Below are 18,674 nucleotides of genomic sequence, written 5' to 3'. Positions count from 1 at the left end.
GAAATCATTGTCAAATTACTGACCATGGGGCCCCCATTGACTTGTAGTGACTCTCACTCACTCCCCATTGATTTTGTTAGTCACTCTCACTCAGATATCATATTAAAAACGGCAAACATCACAATCCTCCCTATGGCAAAATGTGTAGAATTGCAGGAAATTAGCTGTAAAACTTCTAATTTTTCTCACTGCCACATGGCAAAACGAGTTTAATTGCAATGACCTGATATTAGTTATACAATTGCAAAATCTTCTCTCTACCCCATGGCAAAGTGTGTACATTTGCAGGAAATTAACTCTAACCTTACTTTGTCTCTGATGTCAAGAGGGGGGGGCTGCTAAAATGTTTTGCTCAGAAGGTAGGGGGTGATCCCACAACAAAATTTCACTTGGGACCCCCAAAAGGCTAGGGCCAGCTCTGAATGCATGTGTGGATATGGATGTGAATACGCAGACCCGCGAGCCACTGTGACCCATCGTGATGAGTTCAGATTTTTTTGTGGCCCCCACCCCCATCAAAGTTGCCCATCCATGCTCTAACCACTAAGCTCCCTGCCACCCTGACTTATGAAACATCGTTTGGAAAATGTGCCCTACTATATAATGTAGTGATGTAATGCAAAGTTGTGTTTATGGTTATACAATAAATGTACAGGAAGAGTAATGAATATGCAATTAAATATAAACTTTGCTGTTACAGTTTCAAAGTCACCTGTATGTCTTACAAAAGCTGAATGACAAGTAATGTCACCGTCGTTTGTAGAATTAACGGACCAAGGCGCAGCATACGTTGAGTTCCACATAATTTATTAAAGAAGTGAAACTTAACAAAACAATAAACAAACAAACCGTGACTACTGAGGTGCTATGTGCACTAACTCCAAACATAAACAATATCCCATAACCCACAGGTGGAAAAAATGCAATTAGAGACAACAATTACCAGCTGCCTCTAATTGGGAATCATACAACTCACCAACATAGAAAATAAACCTAGAACCCCACATAAAAAATATAAACTAGAACAACCCCTAGTCACACCCTGACCTACTCTACCATAGGAAATAAATGCTCTCTATGATCAGGACATGACAAGCAAGGGAAAGGCAAAACAAATGTAGTCATTAATTCCTGTGTAGCAGACAATATCTGGAAGGCTGTTCTAAACCTCCACTGAAACCCACAGTGATTAGTAGCTACTAATCCTGACAGCGGACACGTCAGGCCCACTAAATAAGATATAGCGATTCACACAATGTGTCCCACAGTTGCCCAGAAATTAGCTACTAGCATCCTTAATTAATGAGCTAATTGAGTTGATGTTGGACCGGATCCCTTCTGAAGTGAACATGACTGTGTTTTCGTATCAAAAACACTGATACGAAAACACAGTCATGTTCACTTTATAAGGGATATGGTCCAACATTAGAGCAGAGGACATATTATGTCCCATATTGGCACTATCCAACTGAATGGAAAATACACTAACTCTCCAGTTGTATATCCTCTGTGAGAAGTGCAAAGAGTTGAGCCATGTGAAGCAGGAATCAGGGCAGCAGTTCCAAAGTTGTGTTGGGCTTAATTAGTGCTCGGTCTGTCCTCCAGGTCTCTTTTCCAATAGGTCAAATCAAACTAAATGCCACAGTCCTGCAATGGGGACATGGTGTCACAAGTGGCACAAAGCTTCTGAGCAGACATGTTGGGTCTAAATGGGTTAGCAGCAGCTCTGCACTGGACTCATCATAAACTATTAGTCATAGAAGAAATATGCGGCCAACATGAGGGATGGGCCTAGACACTCCCAAAATGACCAATCCATGCACCGGCTATAAATATTCATGATAATCCCACTCCCAGCTCATCATCGCAAAAGGGCAAAATCTATATTGGTTGTAAATTATAAATTCATAGGAAAGGTCACTTGCTTTAACAAAAATCGTTTGGTGGCTTAAGAAACATGGAGAGTGGAGATCTGACGGCTCAGTAGGGTATGCAGACTTGTCAGTTGTGAGGATCAGATGTCATTTCCCTCCTAATCATAGATGTCTAATAGGTACACTGGAAAGATGTCAAGGAACACGTGAAGGATTCATCATCCATTTAGCAATATCAGATATTCATAGATCTACGACTGTAAATAAGGTCTTTGATTCATTTAACTTCTTCCACCTTTCTGTCCTTACACTGGCCTTGTTCTCTTTCACTCCATCTCCCCTTTTTCGTTCATTCTATCCATCTTCATCTTTCTTCTTTATGTTGATCTGATCCTACCCTCTCATGTTGGCCTTGTTGTAGCTGTGTCTCTTATCCCCCTATGTCCGCTTTCCTCTGTTTATCCATCCATCTTTCTCTCCTTTCTTGATCTCTCTGTCGCCCCACTTGTCTGCAGCCTGCCTCCCTTTACAGTCATCTCTCCCCCGGCTGTCTTAATCCCACCTCCCTTTGACGTGCTGCGGATAAACTGCATCTCTGTGTCAATATGACATAATTTAAACACACAACCTAGATCTGCCCTTTGAGTTATAGTCAATGAAAATCACACTTACAGTACATAATAATTCTCCCCCCGATGAAAATCGGGGAGGGAACTGTATATCTGTCTCTGTCCGTTAGTACGTTAGTCACATGCGAGATCTCAGACCGCACTGGCCCGATTTGAATGAAACTTGGGTGAATGTTGCATCTTGCCATAGAGATACGGCATTTATAACATTACACTGATTGGCCAGATGGTGTCTCTATATTGATTGAAAATGCTAACTTTGAAAGGCCAAGCCCCTCACCCCGATTGACCTAAAGTCATGAAATTCGGTAAATAGGTCACTCTCCTCACAAGGAACAAATATGCCTCAGGAACTCATTAGCTCTGCCGTGACGGATATTCGTATTGTAACACACATATGTTGCAAACACTGTCAAGACTCAACATATGCAAGAACATTCATATCGACCACACTGTGGCGCTATAACGGGCACGTGTTTATATCTCTTGATCTGTTTGACTCTTACTGCTTTCACATAGGATTTACTGTATTTTGGCCTTAAAAATGTATTGGGCCATGTTTATATGACCCCCTTACAAACAGGCCCATTGTTACCACATTCTTGCCTGCATACAAATTTCTACCTCCCGTGAACATGTCGGCAACAAGTGGTAGCAGTAGTAATATACACCATCAAAAATACATTCATTATTAATTTGTTTAGGCAGGTCCTAAGAAATATTATAAGACTAATAAAATGTATTTTCAAAACAATAGAATGGTGTATTTTGGGTTTAATTATGTTTTGTCCAAATGAATGAAATCAATAGTTCATTATTTTGTTCATTAATACCCCAATCACAGTTAACACACATATTTTGTAGTAAAAATATAATGGAATACAACAGAATAAAACACAAATAATATATTTTTCCTACACAACTTGTGTCACTGGAATGTGTGGAACCGCTGTCTTATAAAAAAGTTATATTTTGAAAAAGAGACACAATTAATCTCTTTCCTACCCTCACTCCACTTCATTAGGGTGCAGGCATACATTGACACTTGGTTTCTGGTACATTATTGCATGCTAAATGTGTCTGATCAGTGTTAGATGAGCAAACAAATAGATGAGCTACCACTTCCACTTATTTGCCCAGCCAGAAATTACTTAACCAAATAGCCTACAGACGGAGATTCTGTGAAACAAAATCACATTAATTGAGACAAGTCAGTGAAGTCACAGGCTTTTGTTCAGGAGTAGGCCTAGGATACTAAGCGACTGGGAGTGAAGAGCAAAATAATCCACTTGTTAAACTACATAGCATGTTGGCAAAACGTTCTAATAAATGAGCCAACTAGACAAGATGACCATGAGCAGCACTCACCTCAGCTAACATTTCCCCAGCCTAATTGTAGCCTAACCAATATCCAAACAGAGAATCAGTAAAAACAAAAATCTGACATTGATTGATTTATCAAGATGAGTCCCCAACGCTTGTCTCAAAGCAGCGCAATAGTGCTGTCCCAATAAAAATTATGCTGAAATTATTTTCTAATTGACCACATGCGGGTAGCCTATTGCTTCAAATGTATTACAATGATTGGATAACTTTGGGAGTTTCAGTAAGCAACAATTTGATACATGTCTTCAATTGCATTAGCCTATTTTCTTCCAATATTTTTGTCATTCAGTGATATTTATTCACACAGTAATTCTTCTGTGGTTAAGAAAATAGTGGGCTATGCTAAGAGATGGGAGAAGTGACATGCCTCGCAAAGTTAGGGAGCCGGCAGGAGGATGGTTAACTGGCACTGCCTCGCAACCATCAAGAGTTTAAGAGCTGTGTGCCAATGCTGCCACAGCATTACGGGCACGTTTCATACTAAGCCGTAGGCAGAAATGTACCAAAATGATTACTAGGTCATTAGGCGGGAATAAATGTTTCAGCTTTGATACCGGCAATACCTTTCAGATACAAGGGCTGAAAAAAAGTTGGTGGTATGGTAAAGTTGGCAGAAAAAGTCAAAGTATCAGAGTGATGAAATTTGGCACACAGGCTCAGGGATATGAGTCTAGCTAACCCACACGATATCTCAGACACCACTGGCCCGATTCTTCCAAAACATCTTGCCAAAGAGATCCGTTATTTTGCTAAATTTGACTGATTGGCCAGATGATGGCGCTATAACAAGAGGTGGAAAATACTAACTTTGAAATGCCACGCCCCTCACCCCGATTTAACTAAAGTCATTAAGGTACATTGCATTCGGAAAGTATTCAGACCCCTTGACTTATTCCACATTTTGTTACATCACAGCCTTGTTCTAAAATCATGTTTTCCTCTCATCAATCTAGGTATGGTAGGTATGGTGCCAGATTTCCTCTAGATGTGACGCTTGGCATTCAGGCCAAAGAGTTCATTCTTGGTTTCATCAGACCAGAGATTCTTGTTTCTCATGGTCTAAGTCCTTTAGGTGCCTTTTGGCAAACTCCAAGTGGGCTGTCATGTGCCTTTTACTGATTGGTGGAGTGCTGTAGAGATGGTTGTCAATCTGAAAGGTTCTCCCATCTCCAAAGAGGAACTCTGGAGCTCTGTCAGTGACCATCGGGTTCTTGGTCACTTCCCTGACCAAGGCCCTTCTCCCCCAATTGCGCAGTTTGGCTGGGCGGCCAGCTCTAAGAAGAGCCTTGGTGGTTCCAAACTTCTTCCATTTAAGAATCAAATCAAATCTAATTGTGTTTGTCACATGCATCGAATACAACAGGGGTAGACCTTACAGTGAAATGCTTGCTTACAAGCCCTTAACCAACAATGCAGATTTAAGAAAAATACATACAAAAAAATCTATTTAAGTAACAAATAATTCAAGAGCAGCAGTAAAATAACAATAGAGAGGCTATATACAGGGGGTACTGGTACAGAGTCAATGTGTGGGGGCACCAGTTATGTTGAGGTAATTAAGGTAATATGTACATGTACATGTAGAGTAGGTAGAGTTATTAAAGTGACTATGCGTAGATAATAACAGAGAGTAGCAGCAGCGTAAAGGGGGGTGCATTGCAAATAGTCTGGATAGCCATTTGACTAGATGTTCAGGAGTCTTATGGCTTGTGCCTGGCTGTGTAGTCATGAGTGAATAAGGAGTACAGGAGGGGACTGAGTAAGCACCCCTGAGGGGCCCCCGTGTTAAGGATCAGCGTGGCAGACGTGTTGTTACCTACCCTTACCACCTGGGTAGGCCCGTCAGTTTAGTCCCAGGGTCAGCTTAGTGATGAGCTTTGAGGGCCCTATGGTATTAAACACTGAGCTGTAGTCAATGAATAGCGTTCTCACATAGGTGTTATTTTGTCCAGGTGGGAAAGGGCAGTGTGGAATGCAATAGAGATTGCATCATCTGTGGATCGGTTGGTGCGGTATGCAAATTGGAGTGGGTCTACAGTTTCTGGAATAATGGTGTTGATGTGAGCCATGACCAGCCTTTCAAAGCACTTCATGGCTACAGACGTTAGGGCTACGGGTCGGTAGTCTTTGCTTCTTTGGGCACAGGGACTATGGTGGTCTGCTTGAAACATGTTGGTATTACAGACTCAGACAGGGAGAGGTTGAAAATTTCAGTGAAGACACTTGACAGTTGGTCAGCGTATGCTCAGAGAACTCTTCCTGGTAATCCATCTGGCCCTGCGGCCTTGTGAATGTTGACCTGTTTACAAGTCTTGCTCACTCCAATCCAAAGTTAAATCTAGAATTGGCTTCCTATTTCGCAACAAAGCATCCTTCACTCATGCTGCCAAACATACCCTTGTAAAACTGACCATCCTACCAATCCTCGACTTTGGCGATGTCATTTACAAAATAGCCTCCAATACCCTACTCAACAAATTGGATGCAGTCTATCACAGTGCAATCCGTTTTATCACCAAAGCCCCATATACTACCCACCATTGCGACCTGTACGCTCTCGTTGGCTGGCCCTCGCTTCATACTCGTCGCCAAACCCACTGGCTCCATGTCATCTACAAGACCCTGCTAGGTAAAGTCCCCCCTTATCTCAGCTCGCTGGTCACCATAGCATCTCCCACCTGTAGCACACGCTCCAGCAGGTATATCTCTCTAGTCACCCCCAAAACCAATTCTTTCTTTGGCCGCCTCTCCTTCCAGTTCTCTGCTGCCAATGACTGGAACGAACTACAAAAATCTCTGAAACTGGAAACACTTATCTCCCTCACTAGCTTTAAGCACCAACTGTCAGAGCAGCTCACAGATTACTGCACCTGTACATAGCCCACCTATAATTTAGCCCAAACAACTACCTCTTTCCCAACTGTATTTAATTTTTATTTATTTATTTATTTTGCTGCTTTGCACCCCATTATTTTTTATTTCTACTTTGCACATTCTTCCATTGCAAAACTACCATTCCAGTATTTTACTTGCTATATTGTACTTACTTTGCCATCATGGCCTTTTTTGCCTTTACCTCCCTTCTCACCTCATTTGCTCACATTGTATATAGACTTGTTTATACTGCATTATTGACTGTATGTTTGTTTTTACTCCATGTGTAACTCTGTGTCGTTTTATCTGTCGAACTGCTTTGCTTTATCTTGGCCAGGTCGCAATTGTAAATGAGAACTTGTTCTCAACTTGCCTACCTGGTTAAATAAAGGTAAAATAAAATAAATAAATAAATAAATAAACATCGGCTGCGGAGAGCGTGATCACACAGTCATCCGGAACAGCTGTTGCTCTCATGCATGTTTCAGTGTTACTTGCCTCGAAGCAAGCATAGAAGTAATTTAGCTTGTCTGGTAGGCTCGTGTCACTGGGCAGCTCTCGGCTGTGCTTCCCTTTGTAGTCTTTAATAGTTTGCAAGCCCTGCCACATCCGACGAGCGTCGGAGCCGGTGTAGTACGATTCAATATTAGTCCTGTATTGATGCTATGCCTATTTGATTGTTCGTCGGAGGGCATAGCGTGATTTCTTATAACATTCCGGGTTAGAGTTCCGCTCCTTGAAAGCGGCAGCCCTACCCTTTAGCTCAGTGTGGATGTTGCCTGTAATCCATGGCTTCTGGTTGGGGTATGTACGTACAGTCACGGTGGTGACGACATCATCGATGCACTTATTGATGAAGTCAGTGACTGATGAGGTGCACTCCTCAATGCCATCAGAAGAATCTTGGAACATATTCCAGTCTGTGCTAGCAAAACAGTCCTGTAGCTTAGCATCTGCTTAATCTGACCACTTTTTTATTGACCGAGTCACTAGAGCTTCCTGCTTTCATTTTTGTTTGTAAGCAAGAATCAGGAGGATAGAATTCCCCAGATCTGTGCCTCAAAAAAATCCTGTTTTGGTGATCTACGGACAATTCCTTCGACCTCATGGCTTGGTTTTTGTTCCGACATCCACAGTGGAATCTTATATAGACAGGTGTGTACCTTTCCAAATCATGCCCAATCAATTGAATTTACCACAGGTGGACTCCAACCAAGTTGTATAAACATCTCATGAATGATCAATGGAAACAGGATGCACCTGAGCTCAATTTCGAGTCTCATAGCAAAGGATCTGAATAGTTATGTAAATAAGGTATTTCTGTTTGCAAAAAAGGTCTATAAACCTGTTTTCGCTTTGTCATTATGGGGTATTGTGTGTAGATGGATGAGGAAACATTTTTGAAAGCAATTTTAGAATAAGGCTGTAACGTAACAAAATGTATAAAAAGTCAAGGGGTATCAATACTTTTCAAATGCACTGTACATAGGGTCCCTCTCCTCATAAGGAACAAATATGCCTCAGGGACCTATTAGGTCCACCATAATGGATTTTCGTGGGGGACGACATGTTTGCTGTTGCCTTGTTTAAAACTAGAGTTATTGACTGGATACTCAGATGGACAGGTACAACAACTCAAATGGGACATGGGAGGGGGAGCTACAACAGACAAATCACATTTTTCGATTTCTGACACAATCCAAACAGTATGCCTACACACGGCAAATACCAAACATTGACATTGATATTGGTACTCCTTGCTGTAACTTTGACGTTGATCTGTTGGTCTCTAGTGTTGGCTATGCAATGTTCTCCCAGGGTTGTGTTTTTGTAATTGATCCCATCAGTTAGCTCCCCTATAAGAGCTCTTGTCTATTCATTGCAAAGTGGGACCGCGAAGTGGAGTGGGCCTGTGAAAGGGGGATGGCCACTGAATTGGGTTAAATAATTTAGTTGATGGAAAAGATAATTAATGGGCAAGCCAATAGACAAGCCAGAAGCGATGGTGGGGGTGGAGAGGATCTAATCTAAAGGCCATGAATTATTTAACGCCGGTACAGGACAGGAATGACAATTTCAGTGACAGCACGCAACAAACAAGGTCTACCAATTATCCCTGGCATTTTCCTGTCCGTCTTCTTTACTGTGCACTTTATTCACACCCTGTCAAATCAATGAGCAGGGAGGCAGAGCGGAATCTACCTCTTAATAGACCTGGTCAAATAAAAAGCCTGTGTTATGGGTGTATTGGGAAAGCTGGGCGAAGTGCCAGGGTGGTACAGGATCCAAGGATAAAAAAATGAATTGTAATTTAGGGTGCGTTCGTAAATTCAATCTGGAGTGTCAGAGTGTTGTCAGATTGTCCGTTCGTAAATTCTGAGCGTTTCGTTCTCGGAGCGTTCAGAGCGCACACTGGACACCCTTTCCGTGGAGTAGTGTAGGGTTGATCCGAGTGTTCTGGCTTCACAACGACAGTCAAGCACCCAAACTAACTGGCTAACATTGGCTAACTAGCTAGCTACTTCCAGACACAAATGAGAGAACCCCTCACTCTGACCATTTTACCCGACCTAGCAGAGCTGGTTAGGCTCTTTTCATATTATCCAGAGTGTTGGTGACTAACTGTGCTGCTGGTAACAATTTAAATTACGCTTTTTTGCTGACGTTTAGTGACACCGGCCCTATTCAATTGGTGTTGAGTGTTTGGAAATTTGTCAGTGTTTGGAAATTTGTCAGACGAGCGTGTTCTGAAATAAGAGTAGATAGCCAGAGTGATTTAACGAACGCGCCCTTATAATAGACGTTATCATTTAAAAATGTACCAGAACTAGACACATCCATTCCACCACAAATTGGGTAAGTAACATTTATATAATGGAGATGGTAACATGTACTCTGCCTATATGGTAACATGTACTCTGCCTATTTTTACAGGGAGATGGTTAGATGATTGAGATACAGTATTACAGTAAGGCCAACACTTGAAATTTGACCAGAGTACGATGCGAAACCCCTAACATCCTACCTTTATGGCTATAGTGGATAAGTGCTTGACTGGACTTGAGTTCTTTGGTTGGGGGTATACATTCAACCCAGTAAAAATGATCTGAGGAAGACAGGTTAGTTACACTTACACTTAGTTGTAATTGTTTGTACTAATTTATAAAGGGTAAGAAATATTAAACTCAGCTTTTCCCCTGAAGACAGTTTTATAGAGATTTTATGATGGATTAGTTCAAGTTGTTGATGCCTACCAATCTGTCCTGAATAAGCAGTAGCTATCAGGGTCAGGGTCGACTTAGCAACACACCGTTGCCTGACTACACAGCTTTTAAATTATGTGTAAAGAAATCAACCACCAGTGTTTCATCAAACACAATGCAAAGTGAGTCGTATTCTATTCCTCTATGGTAATCCCTCTGTGTAGCTCTTCTGTTCCACACCACACACATCAAAATGAAACCTCAATAGAGTCAGGGTTTAATTCCTCAAGCTTGTCATCTCCAGATGGCTATTATTTGTATTTATTTTTTTGCTTGTTTATTTATTGATGTTAAAGCCAGAGATCCTCAGAGGATAGTAGCCAGCTGTTGCGTTTTGGCGTCACTCCACATAAATGTGGAGGATCGTTATCCTCTTGATCGCATAGCTGTCACTGCCTTCTCTCTCTCCTGCTGCCCAAATCAGGAGGTGGAACCTAGCAAAGTGTTACACTTTTTGTCTTCCATTCCATTCCAGCTTGGTGTGTGCAGTTTGCCGTTCAGGCACTTTAGGCCTTCATTTTCTCTGTGTCCTCCAGGAGCAATTCACTATATCTTTAGGGAACTTTTTTTAAAGCCTTTTGATGATATCCAGAGAAAATGGATTGTTGAATTATTAAGTGAGGGCTTACTTGTTCTTATACAAATGTTGGACGAGTTATTTTATTCTCATTCTACTCTGTCTGCAAAATAATCTATTTTACCTCAACTTTCCTTGTTTAAATGTTTATGTTTAATCTAGATTGCTTTGCTAATTCATCCTTCAAACATGTGCCATTGTTATTTATGGCCATCCCACAATCTTACCAATAATAGAATACCAAATGGAAGTATGTTATGCCTACACGTTCAACCCATGTCATTCGGCCTAGCTAAAAGCTAAATGGTTAGTGTTGAAGGTTTAGAACGTGAAGGCATAACATACTTCCTAGTTGATTGGAATATGTAAGCGTTCCACTGTTCTAATTCTCTGTTCTTTCATGTTTAAACAATAACACTCTGAGTATACTTGTGTAAAATGTAGGTCCTCTGGTTAAGCTTCCTACCAGACAAAAATTGTCTCAAGGTACTTGGATATTCAATTAGGCAAACTGGCTTCTAAATCTCTTAACAAACATTGCAAATGAACTTTGACTCAAAAGATAATGGGCAAATATATACCAAATTTCTCAGCCTTTTTCTTCAATAATATAATATGACACTTATATCCGAAGCGACTTATAGTCATGCGAGCCTAAATTTCACGTATGGATGGCCCCAACAGGAATCGAACCCACGACCTAAGCGCCATGCTTTACTGACTGAGCATGAAGACACATATGCATACAACTCCAAAATACCTATTATAATCAGAGCTTGGAACCGGTTCAGGGAACAGAACCGAAAACCAAAAAAATAATTAAATTGTTCAAGGAACGGAAACAGAACCGGCAATGAAAGTGAACTTTAGGTGCCTGACAACTCACCCTGAATTCCACTCTATCGATCGCTACATACATTCAGTATGAATCTGCCATCCTAGAAGTCGTTTGTGTGACTTCAAAATGAGGGGCGATGTACAAAGCAAATTAATCAGCGATTGGATCGTCTCTAAGAAATCTAACCAATCAGAGTATCAAAGTTGATAACGTCATCATGAAGGCCGGGTCTGGCCCAACCCATTGGTTTCTGGGACCAATCAGAATGGTCAGAATGTGTTAGCATTCTAGATATCGTAGGTGAGGGAGGCAAATACAGACTCATCGTGGAGAATAAACGTCAGTTTGGCCAGAGTGATGTGGCTGGGTAGTCTGGAAAGATCTGTAGTCTTCCGGAACAGAACCGTTACTTTCAAATCTTGAGAACTGGTTAATAATGTTATTATTCCTGTTAAATTCCTAATGTCAGGTATATAATTATGTGAAGTTATCATGCTAATTATAACCTAAACACATTCCAGTTCAGATCATGTCATGATGTTCAGCGCTTCAAGCCAAGCCCCCTCCATGTTTACTCCTAACTCTCGCCCCCTCGCCACTGGTGAAATTTCATTTGCATCTAGTGCCTGCACTTATCTGACCAATCAAACATGTAAACAACTAACTTACGCATTCCATAGCAAGCTTCTCTGTTTCTGCTAACTGGTGAAGTAAATTAAGGAGGTATTTTTGTAAAAAAATATGTTGATTTGATAGGTTTCAAAAAGTATGAACAAGTACGAAAAGGAACTATATGAACAGTTACTTTTTTGGTTTCCAACCAGTTCATAACTTTATTTTCTGGTTGGAACACCGGAATGGAATGAAAGAAATAGGGGTTCTGTTCGGAACGAAAACATTGTAAAATAATTTTGGTTCCAAACCACGATTATAACCCTTTCTCTTTTTCAGAGAGGTCTCTGACAAGAAGAAACACATATTATAGGGTAATTGAAGTAGAAGTGATACAAGAAGGCATAGGTGTATCAGGGGTTCTTAGACTAAATCAGCTGAAATGTTGACTTTTAGTGTAGGATTAATTGTGTGCTAACCTGTCTAGCTCATCACACACACAACAACACACACTCCTCTCTGTCTCACCTGTCCATTCTTTTTTAAGTCGGCCCACATGCTGGTCCCATCTCCGCCCCTCATCAGGACATGGTAGGTGAAGAAGTAGATGCCAGGTAGGGGGCAGGTGAACTTGCCAGTACTGGGTTCATAGTAGTTCCCCACATTGGTCACTACGTCGTCAAACCTCAACACCTCACTCCCTTCATGCTGTTTGCGGAGGCCAGCGTAGAAGGCGATCTTGGGGCTGTAGAAGGAGGGGATGTAGCCCCCTGGGCCAGGGCCGGGGGGACCAGGGGGGCCTGGCTTGCCTGGTTCTCCTGTGGGACCTCTGGGGCCTGGGGGGCCAGGGCTCCCACGAAACCCAGACTTGCCCCTTCTCCCTGTGAAGTCTGGGGGTTGGGGGGAGACAGCGGTCAGCTCGTGGCTGCCCTGTGGGGGGGTGAAAGAGTCGCACACCATCTTGCAGCTGCCGAGCATCTCATAATGGGTGCTCCCGCCTCCAGACGCCCCCCCTTTGGTGGTGTGAACCAATAAGGGGATGGCAACCAGCAGCACCAGCACCATAGCCACGCCCACTCCTGCCCCGATGACACGTTTCCTGCGGCTGAGCCGGGAGGCGGCCAGAGTGAGGAAGTCCTCCTCCCCCTTGGCCGGAATGGTGGTGCCGGCCAGAATGAACTCTGGGAAAACCAGGACTAGGGGGAGAGATGGTGAGAGAGGGGCTAAGGGGGGAAAGGCGATGGGACAGAGAGGTTCTACACTGGGAGTAGGGGGTGAAGTAGTTAATTTTACCTAAGGGAAATAAGATGTAAATGAGAGAGAGTGAAAAGGTAGGAGGGTTGTGAGGAAAGACTATAAATATAGGAGATTTCAACGTAAAGACAGGAATGAGATGATATAGGACACCTAAGGAACAGCAAAGCTCAATGTCGCAAAGTCAGGAGTCGTTGAAGTCAAATGTCAGGAAGAGAATACAAAACATGTTTTCATTCCGTTCATTTAAAAAAATGTTTTTCTATGTTTATCCTCTAATTTGTCAAAACCTTTTTCTCCACATTTATTTTTTAACGTAAAATGTTTAATCTGCAAAACAATATTTATTCACTTTCATCATCCATCTTTTCAGTAAAGATCTCACTGATATCATATGTAGTATGTTATTTTCTTTCAGAGGGCTAGAGGTGAAACCAGCCAGTTGAGTGTGGACACCTTCTCAGTGTTACAGACACGGGTTGAAACTGACTAAGTCCCACATCCAGTTCTTTGGAAGGTTAAATGCAAGGTTTTTCCCTGGGATGGAGTGTAGATTATTCTAGAGGGTTCTCTAAAAATATAAATATTTTTCAGCCAGAATGGCAGCAGAATCTCCTGGTGGAATGTCCTTATATTTCTCAGTTGGAGAGCTGTCAGGTGGGGTCTGCTCCAGTATTCCCAAAGGAGTCCATCTCACCCACGGCATTCAGTGAAGGGCACTCACTTGTCTGGTCCAAGGATGAGTGGAGAGGAATGAAAGAGCGCTTAAATCTCTTGTATTTGTTCCTATTCCTCCTTCCTTGTGTTTCTCTTTCTCTATGTACTTTTCATCGCTTAATCCTGGGTCTGTTTCCCTCTTGGGTAGACTAACAAATTCCGCTCTCAGATATGGTTGTTGGAAGGTGATTTTTTTCAAAAGTCAGTATTTATTGAAACAGTACTGAGAAAATGTTCTGTTCCTCATAAAAACTTGCTTCTCTGTTTTTTTTTGTGGTGAGTTGAGTCGTAGCAGAGAATATCTAAGGTTCCACTGCTCGCCTGTAAATCAGACATCTTGTGCCAGGAGCATTCTATTGGGGGAAGGAAATTTATTTTGAGGTTGATGTACATTTAGGCCTATTAAATGAATAGAGTATTTGATTCCCTATATTAATTGCCTTGATTACTATAGCTCAACCATATGCATAAGATACAATGAAGTGTTGATAATATCTAACCATTAACACAATTCTAATCACTTACACAATTACTGCAAAGCAGAGTTTAAATATTGATATCCAATACAAATTGTTTAAATTCATCATTTTATGTGAAAATGAAAGAGGTTTAGGACTACTGTAGAGTAACTTGATTCAAAACTAGTAGACTTAAATGGTTACATTTGTGCAATACATGAATACATGTGAGACTACTTAATCTTTGGAATAATAACAAAACTAATTGTAATAATACAATTATGAATAACAGCCACGCTGAAAAATAATTTGAAACAAAAAAATGTGCTTTGCATAGTAGTCTAGATTAGTTCATTTTTAGGATATTCAAATAATTATCAGTAACTTTATAACTTTATTCAAGCATTTTTAATTACACACATTCCGATATTTAATGTGACCATACATGTTTCTTATGTTGCCCTAGTGAAAATATAAATATCTCCGAGAGATAGAGGCTATTTCAAACAAATCTTTAAAAATATATTTGTTTTATATCGCTCACCTTTTGCTCCTCGCTGCACAATAGAAGTGTCGATGATCTGAGATACGCTGTGGGAAGGTGAACCCTTCAGTTTCGCGCAGGTAGACTTTCAACGTGGTCGAGAAAACTGTGAAGACAGCGCATCCTCACCGTCTCCGTGAGTTGTCAAGCTCTGGAATAGTCAGATGAACTCGAAAACTAACAGCAAATTCACTTTTGTTTTTCTCTTAATACAACGATTCGTTGTTATGCCGACTATGATTATGTTTCCAGTCAGTGAGTAACAGGTCACTCGTTGGTCATCAACACCCAAGGCAGACAGACGGAACAAAATAGTGACTTAGGCCACCACTTACCTAATTAACTTTTCACTTCCTTTCTATGCTCCAAGATATTCTAAAGAGAATTATTGTAGATGTTCATATTTTAATCCACTGATAAGCGTCTTTACCAAAATGCAACAGTTTTCTGACTTGTTAGATTTCCTCCTCTCTCCTCTTGACAGTCGCGCGCTCTGCTCCCCCGCCCTCTCGCACAATGTTCCTGTGCTCCCTCTTTCCGCTCTTACACATCGTCCCATTCTGTATGACCTTAGTTGCCTTTCTATGCCATTATAGTCTTATAAGCGCGTTGATAACTTATCTTATCTCTAGAATAAACAAAAATGTTAGCATACACAGCAGTTTGTGTATATATTATTTCCGTCTCGTCACACATGGGGCAAAAGCCACGAGGCACGAGCAGCAATCAGCTACAGGTGAGGAGCCAAATGGCCTGAATAGAACTCTCATATACTAGAGACATGACTGTTTAGGCAACCATTAGGTCCCTCCCCTATCGCCTCTTGTCATCACCGCAATAACGACATTTAGTTTTTGTCTTACTTCACATGGAGAAAAAAAAAGTGTGTGTAGTGTGAATACAAATGATTATTACAAATGATTATATTATGATTATGATAACTTTACAGGATTGTAATGACTAAAACATCCCTTTATCAAGGTCTTATTTCACCCAACCTCTTATGGTGTTTTTTATACAAGGTGTTTTTTTCTGTCTAGTGCATTTTCAAAACCATTGCTTGTTAAAGATATGAGCAGATAAATAGCAGAATCTTTGTTAGCTCTAACTCTAGGCGGCATTCTGCCTTCTCCCTACAGTTTTTAGCCATTAGCTTCACCCACGACTGTCTCATGTGAACTACAATCCCTACGCTGTGTTTTAACGTTTACAAATGTCAATAATAATCACTTTCAATAAGGCTTTCGAAACATTTGGCCCTTATCTTTCATCAGCGAGTAAGAATCCTTCAAATAAAAAAGATAACACTTACTGTAGCAGTTTTGCACAGATACATACAGCTATGAGTGCCTCCATCCGACGATACTACACTTCCGCTACACTTCCCGAGTTATGCTTACACACAGGTGTTCGGAGCATGCTAGATGGCTAATTAGCACAGATGGTCGCCGCTTATCTGCCGTCTGTTTTCCGTAAACAAGCATTGTAACATGGAGATATGGCCATGTGGGAACACTAACCGTAACCCTATTAAGGTGTGTATCAAGTTAACCTTTTGTTTTTAGAACATTATTTCTTGCTGATATGAAAGATAAGGTTATTATGCTTCCAAAACCATACCGCAAGCGATGCCTAAATGTTCCGACCAAGCATCTGAGATCTTAACAAAAGGTACCCCTACAGAAGACGCCTTCATCCAATTACTCTTATGTGTAATGTAATGGAACTGAGAGTCATAATCAAGGACTATATTTTTGTATAACATTTTAAGTTTTATTGGTGGTGGGAGGGTAGGTGAAAAGAGAGTGATGTGGATAGGAGATGTACTGATGTGAGACTGAGACACGGTGTGAAGAATGACAAACTGTTTGTGTGTGTGAGGGAGAGGGTGAAAGGAGGAGAGTGGTGTTCTCAGGGCTGTTGTCAGTGCCTCTGTGTTTCTCCAGCTTTCAGATCTCATTAGTGGTGAAAGACACATTGCTACTGACAACCTCCCGTTTTTCTTTTGCTCTCTCTCACTCTTTCATTCGTTCCTTCTCTCTTTGTTTCTCAACATATTCTATACCTTTAGCACCTTCAGATGTCTCTGTAAATGTCAACAGGCCAGTGACGTGCGGTGAGGTCGGTGGCTGGGTAGGCACTGGCTATTATCCAAGCCAGATTTATTCACAAATAAACCTTGATGAAGCCCAAGTTCATCCATACAACAGATAGCTCCCAAAACCTGAGTGGCTATTAAAAGAAATTGACCAAAAATTTTCACCAAATGTAAATACCAATTTAGCCTAGATACACACGCTTAGAATACACACACATAATAATAATATTATTATGTGAAATATTATTACACACACATGCACTGAGTATACCAAACACAATTTGTCGGGGCATGTACTCTACAAGGTTTCGATTGCATTCCACAGGGATGCTGGCCCATGTTGACTCCAATGCTTCCCACAGTTGTGTTAAGTTGGCTGGATGTCCTTTCGGGTGGTGGACCATTCTTGATATACACGGGAAACTATCGAGAGCGAAAAACCCAACAGCGCTGCAGTTCTTGACACAAACCATTGCGTCTTGTCACCTACTACCATACCCCGTTCAAAGGCACTTACATGTTTTGTCTTGCCCATTCACCCTCTGAATGGCACACATACACAATCCATGTCTCAGTTGTCTCAAGGCTTAGAAATCCTTCTTTAACCTGTCTCCTCCCCTTCATCTACACTGATTTAAAATTGATTTATTTTAAGTGACATCAATAAGGGATCATAGCTTTCACCTGGATTCAGTTGGTCAGTCTATGTCATGTCTCAGGTTTAGGAGAGCAAGTGTTCTTAATGTTTGGAATAATACATGTATATATTAAATAAGATTCTAACAAAATGTCAATATCAACAAACAAAATGACAGAAAAATCAGTTAAAAACATCAAAAAAGTGTCTCATCAAAACACAATTCTAGCTTGATAAATTAAGTGCTTCTACACCTGCATTGCTTGCTGTTTGCGGTTTTAGGCTGGGTTTCTGTACAGCACTTTGTGACATCAGCTGATGTAAGAAGGGCTTTATAAATACATTTGATTGATTGATCAAAGGGATGTTGTCTATTCTCATGTTCATTCAACAGTAGCCTAATCCCCAAATGGCAAAGGAAAATGTATTAGGCCTACCTTTACTTGTAAATTAAGTCTATTCGTCTGTCCTTCGTGCTGAACTTCTTGGTGACAGCTTTGCAGAAGTCACAACAGAACCCCATGTCCATTATTGTATTATGCATGGACACAGAAGAACCACGGTCGTGTGGGAGACACATCCCCAAGGCCTCCTTCGGTTCCATTTTCACACTGACACAAAAATAAAAAAACACACACAAACAGTAGCTGGTAGCACAGGTATGTGCTCCATCCATTAGGGCATCCAGCCAGTCGGAGAGAAGAATCATTCCACTCTAGTGCGCCCCCATGCAGCCATGCACACTGAATTGCTGTAGTTAGTTACATCCATCTTGTAGAAGCCACATACATTTCCAAGATTTGTAAAAGACTGGGTAAAAAGTATTAATAACAATTTTGTTTCTGGTGTCCTTTGACAGCTCTTTGGTCTTGGCCATAGTTGAGTTTGGAGTGTGACTGTTTGAGGTCGTGGA

At 41.2% G+C, this 18,674-nt stretch overlaps 1 protein-coding gene across 4 annotated transcripts in view; it reads right to left on the bottom strand.

The window, feature by feature from the left end:
* Positions 1-15,788, bottom strand: part of LOC109890229 (complement C1q-like protein 4) — a 29,234-nt gene extending 13,446 nt beyond the window's left edge. The window contains exons 1-3 of one of the 4 annotated variants that reach the window (XM_031825197.1): positions 15,362-15,788; positions 15,027-15,177; positions 12,582-14,377 (exon numbers count right to left, since the gene is read on the bottom strand). In XM_031825197.1, the coding sequence (XP_031681057.1) occupies positions 12,582-13,118 (537 nt within the window). In that variant the 5' untranslated portion in view covers positions 13,119-14,377; positions 15,027-15,177; positions 15,362-15,788. Of the gene's footprint in view, positions 1-12,581; positions 14,378-15,026 lie in introns of all 4 variants that reach the window. The other 3 variants (XM_031825199.1, XM_031825196.1, XM_031825198.1) reach the window with 3 other exon arrangements.
* Between the last annotated feature and the right edge of the window lie 2,886 nt (positions 15,789-18,674).

The sequence above is a fragment of the Oncorhynchus kisutch genome, linkage group LG5, assembly GCF_002021735.2.
Source record: "Oncorhynchus kisutch isolate 150728-3 linkage group LG5, Okis_V2, whole genome shotgun sequence".
Classification (NCBI taxonomy): domain Eukaryota; kingdom Metazoa; phylum Chordata; class Actinopteri; order Salmoniformes; family Salmonidae; genus Oncorhynchus; species Oncorhynchus kisutch.
The sequence above is the reverse complement of the archived record's forward strand: the minus strand, read 5'-3'. Positions and strand labels throughout refer to the sequence as shown.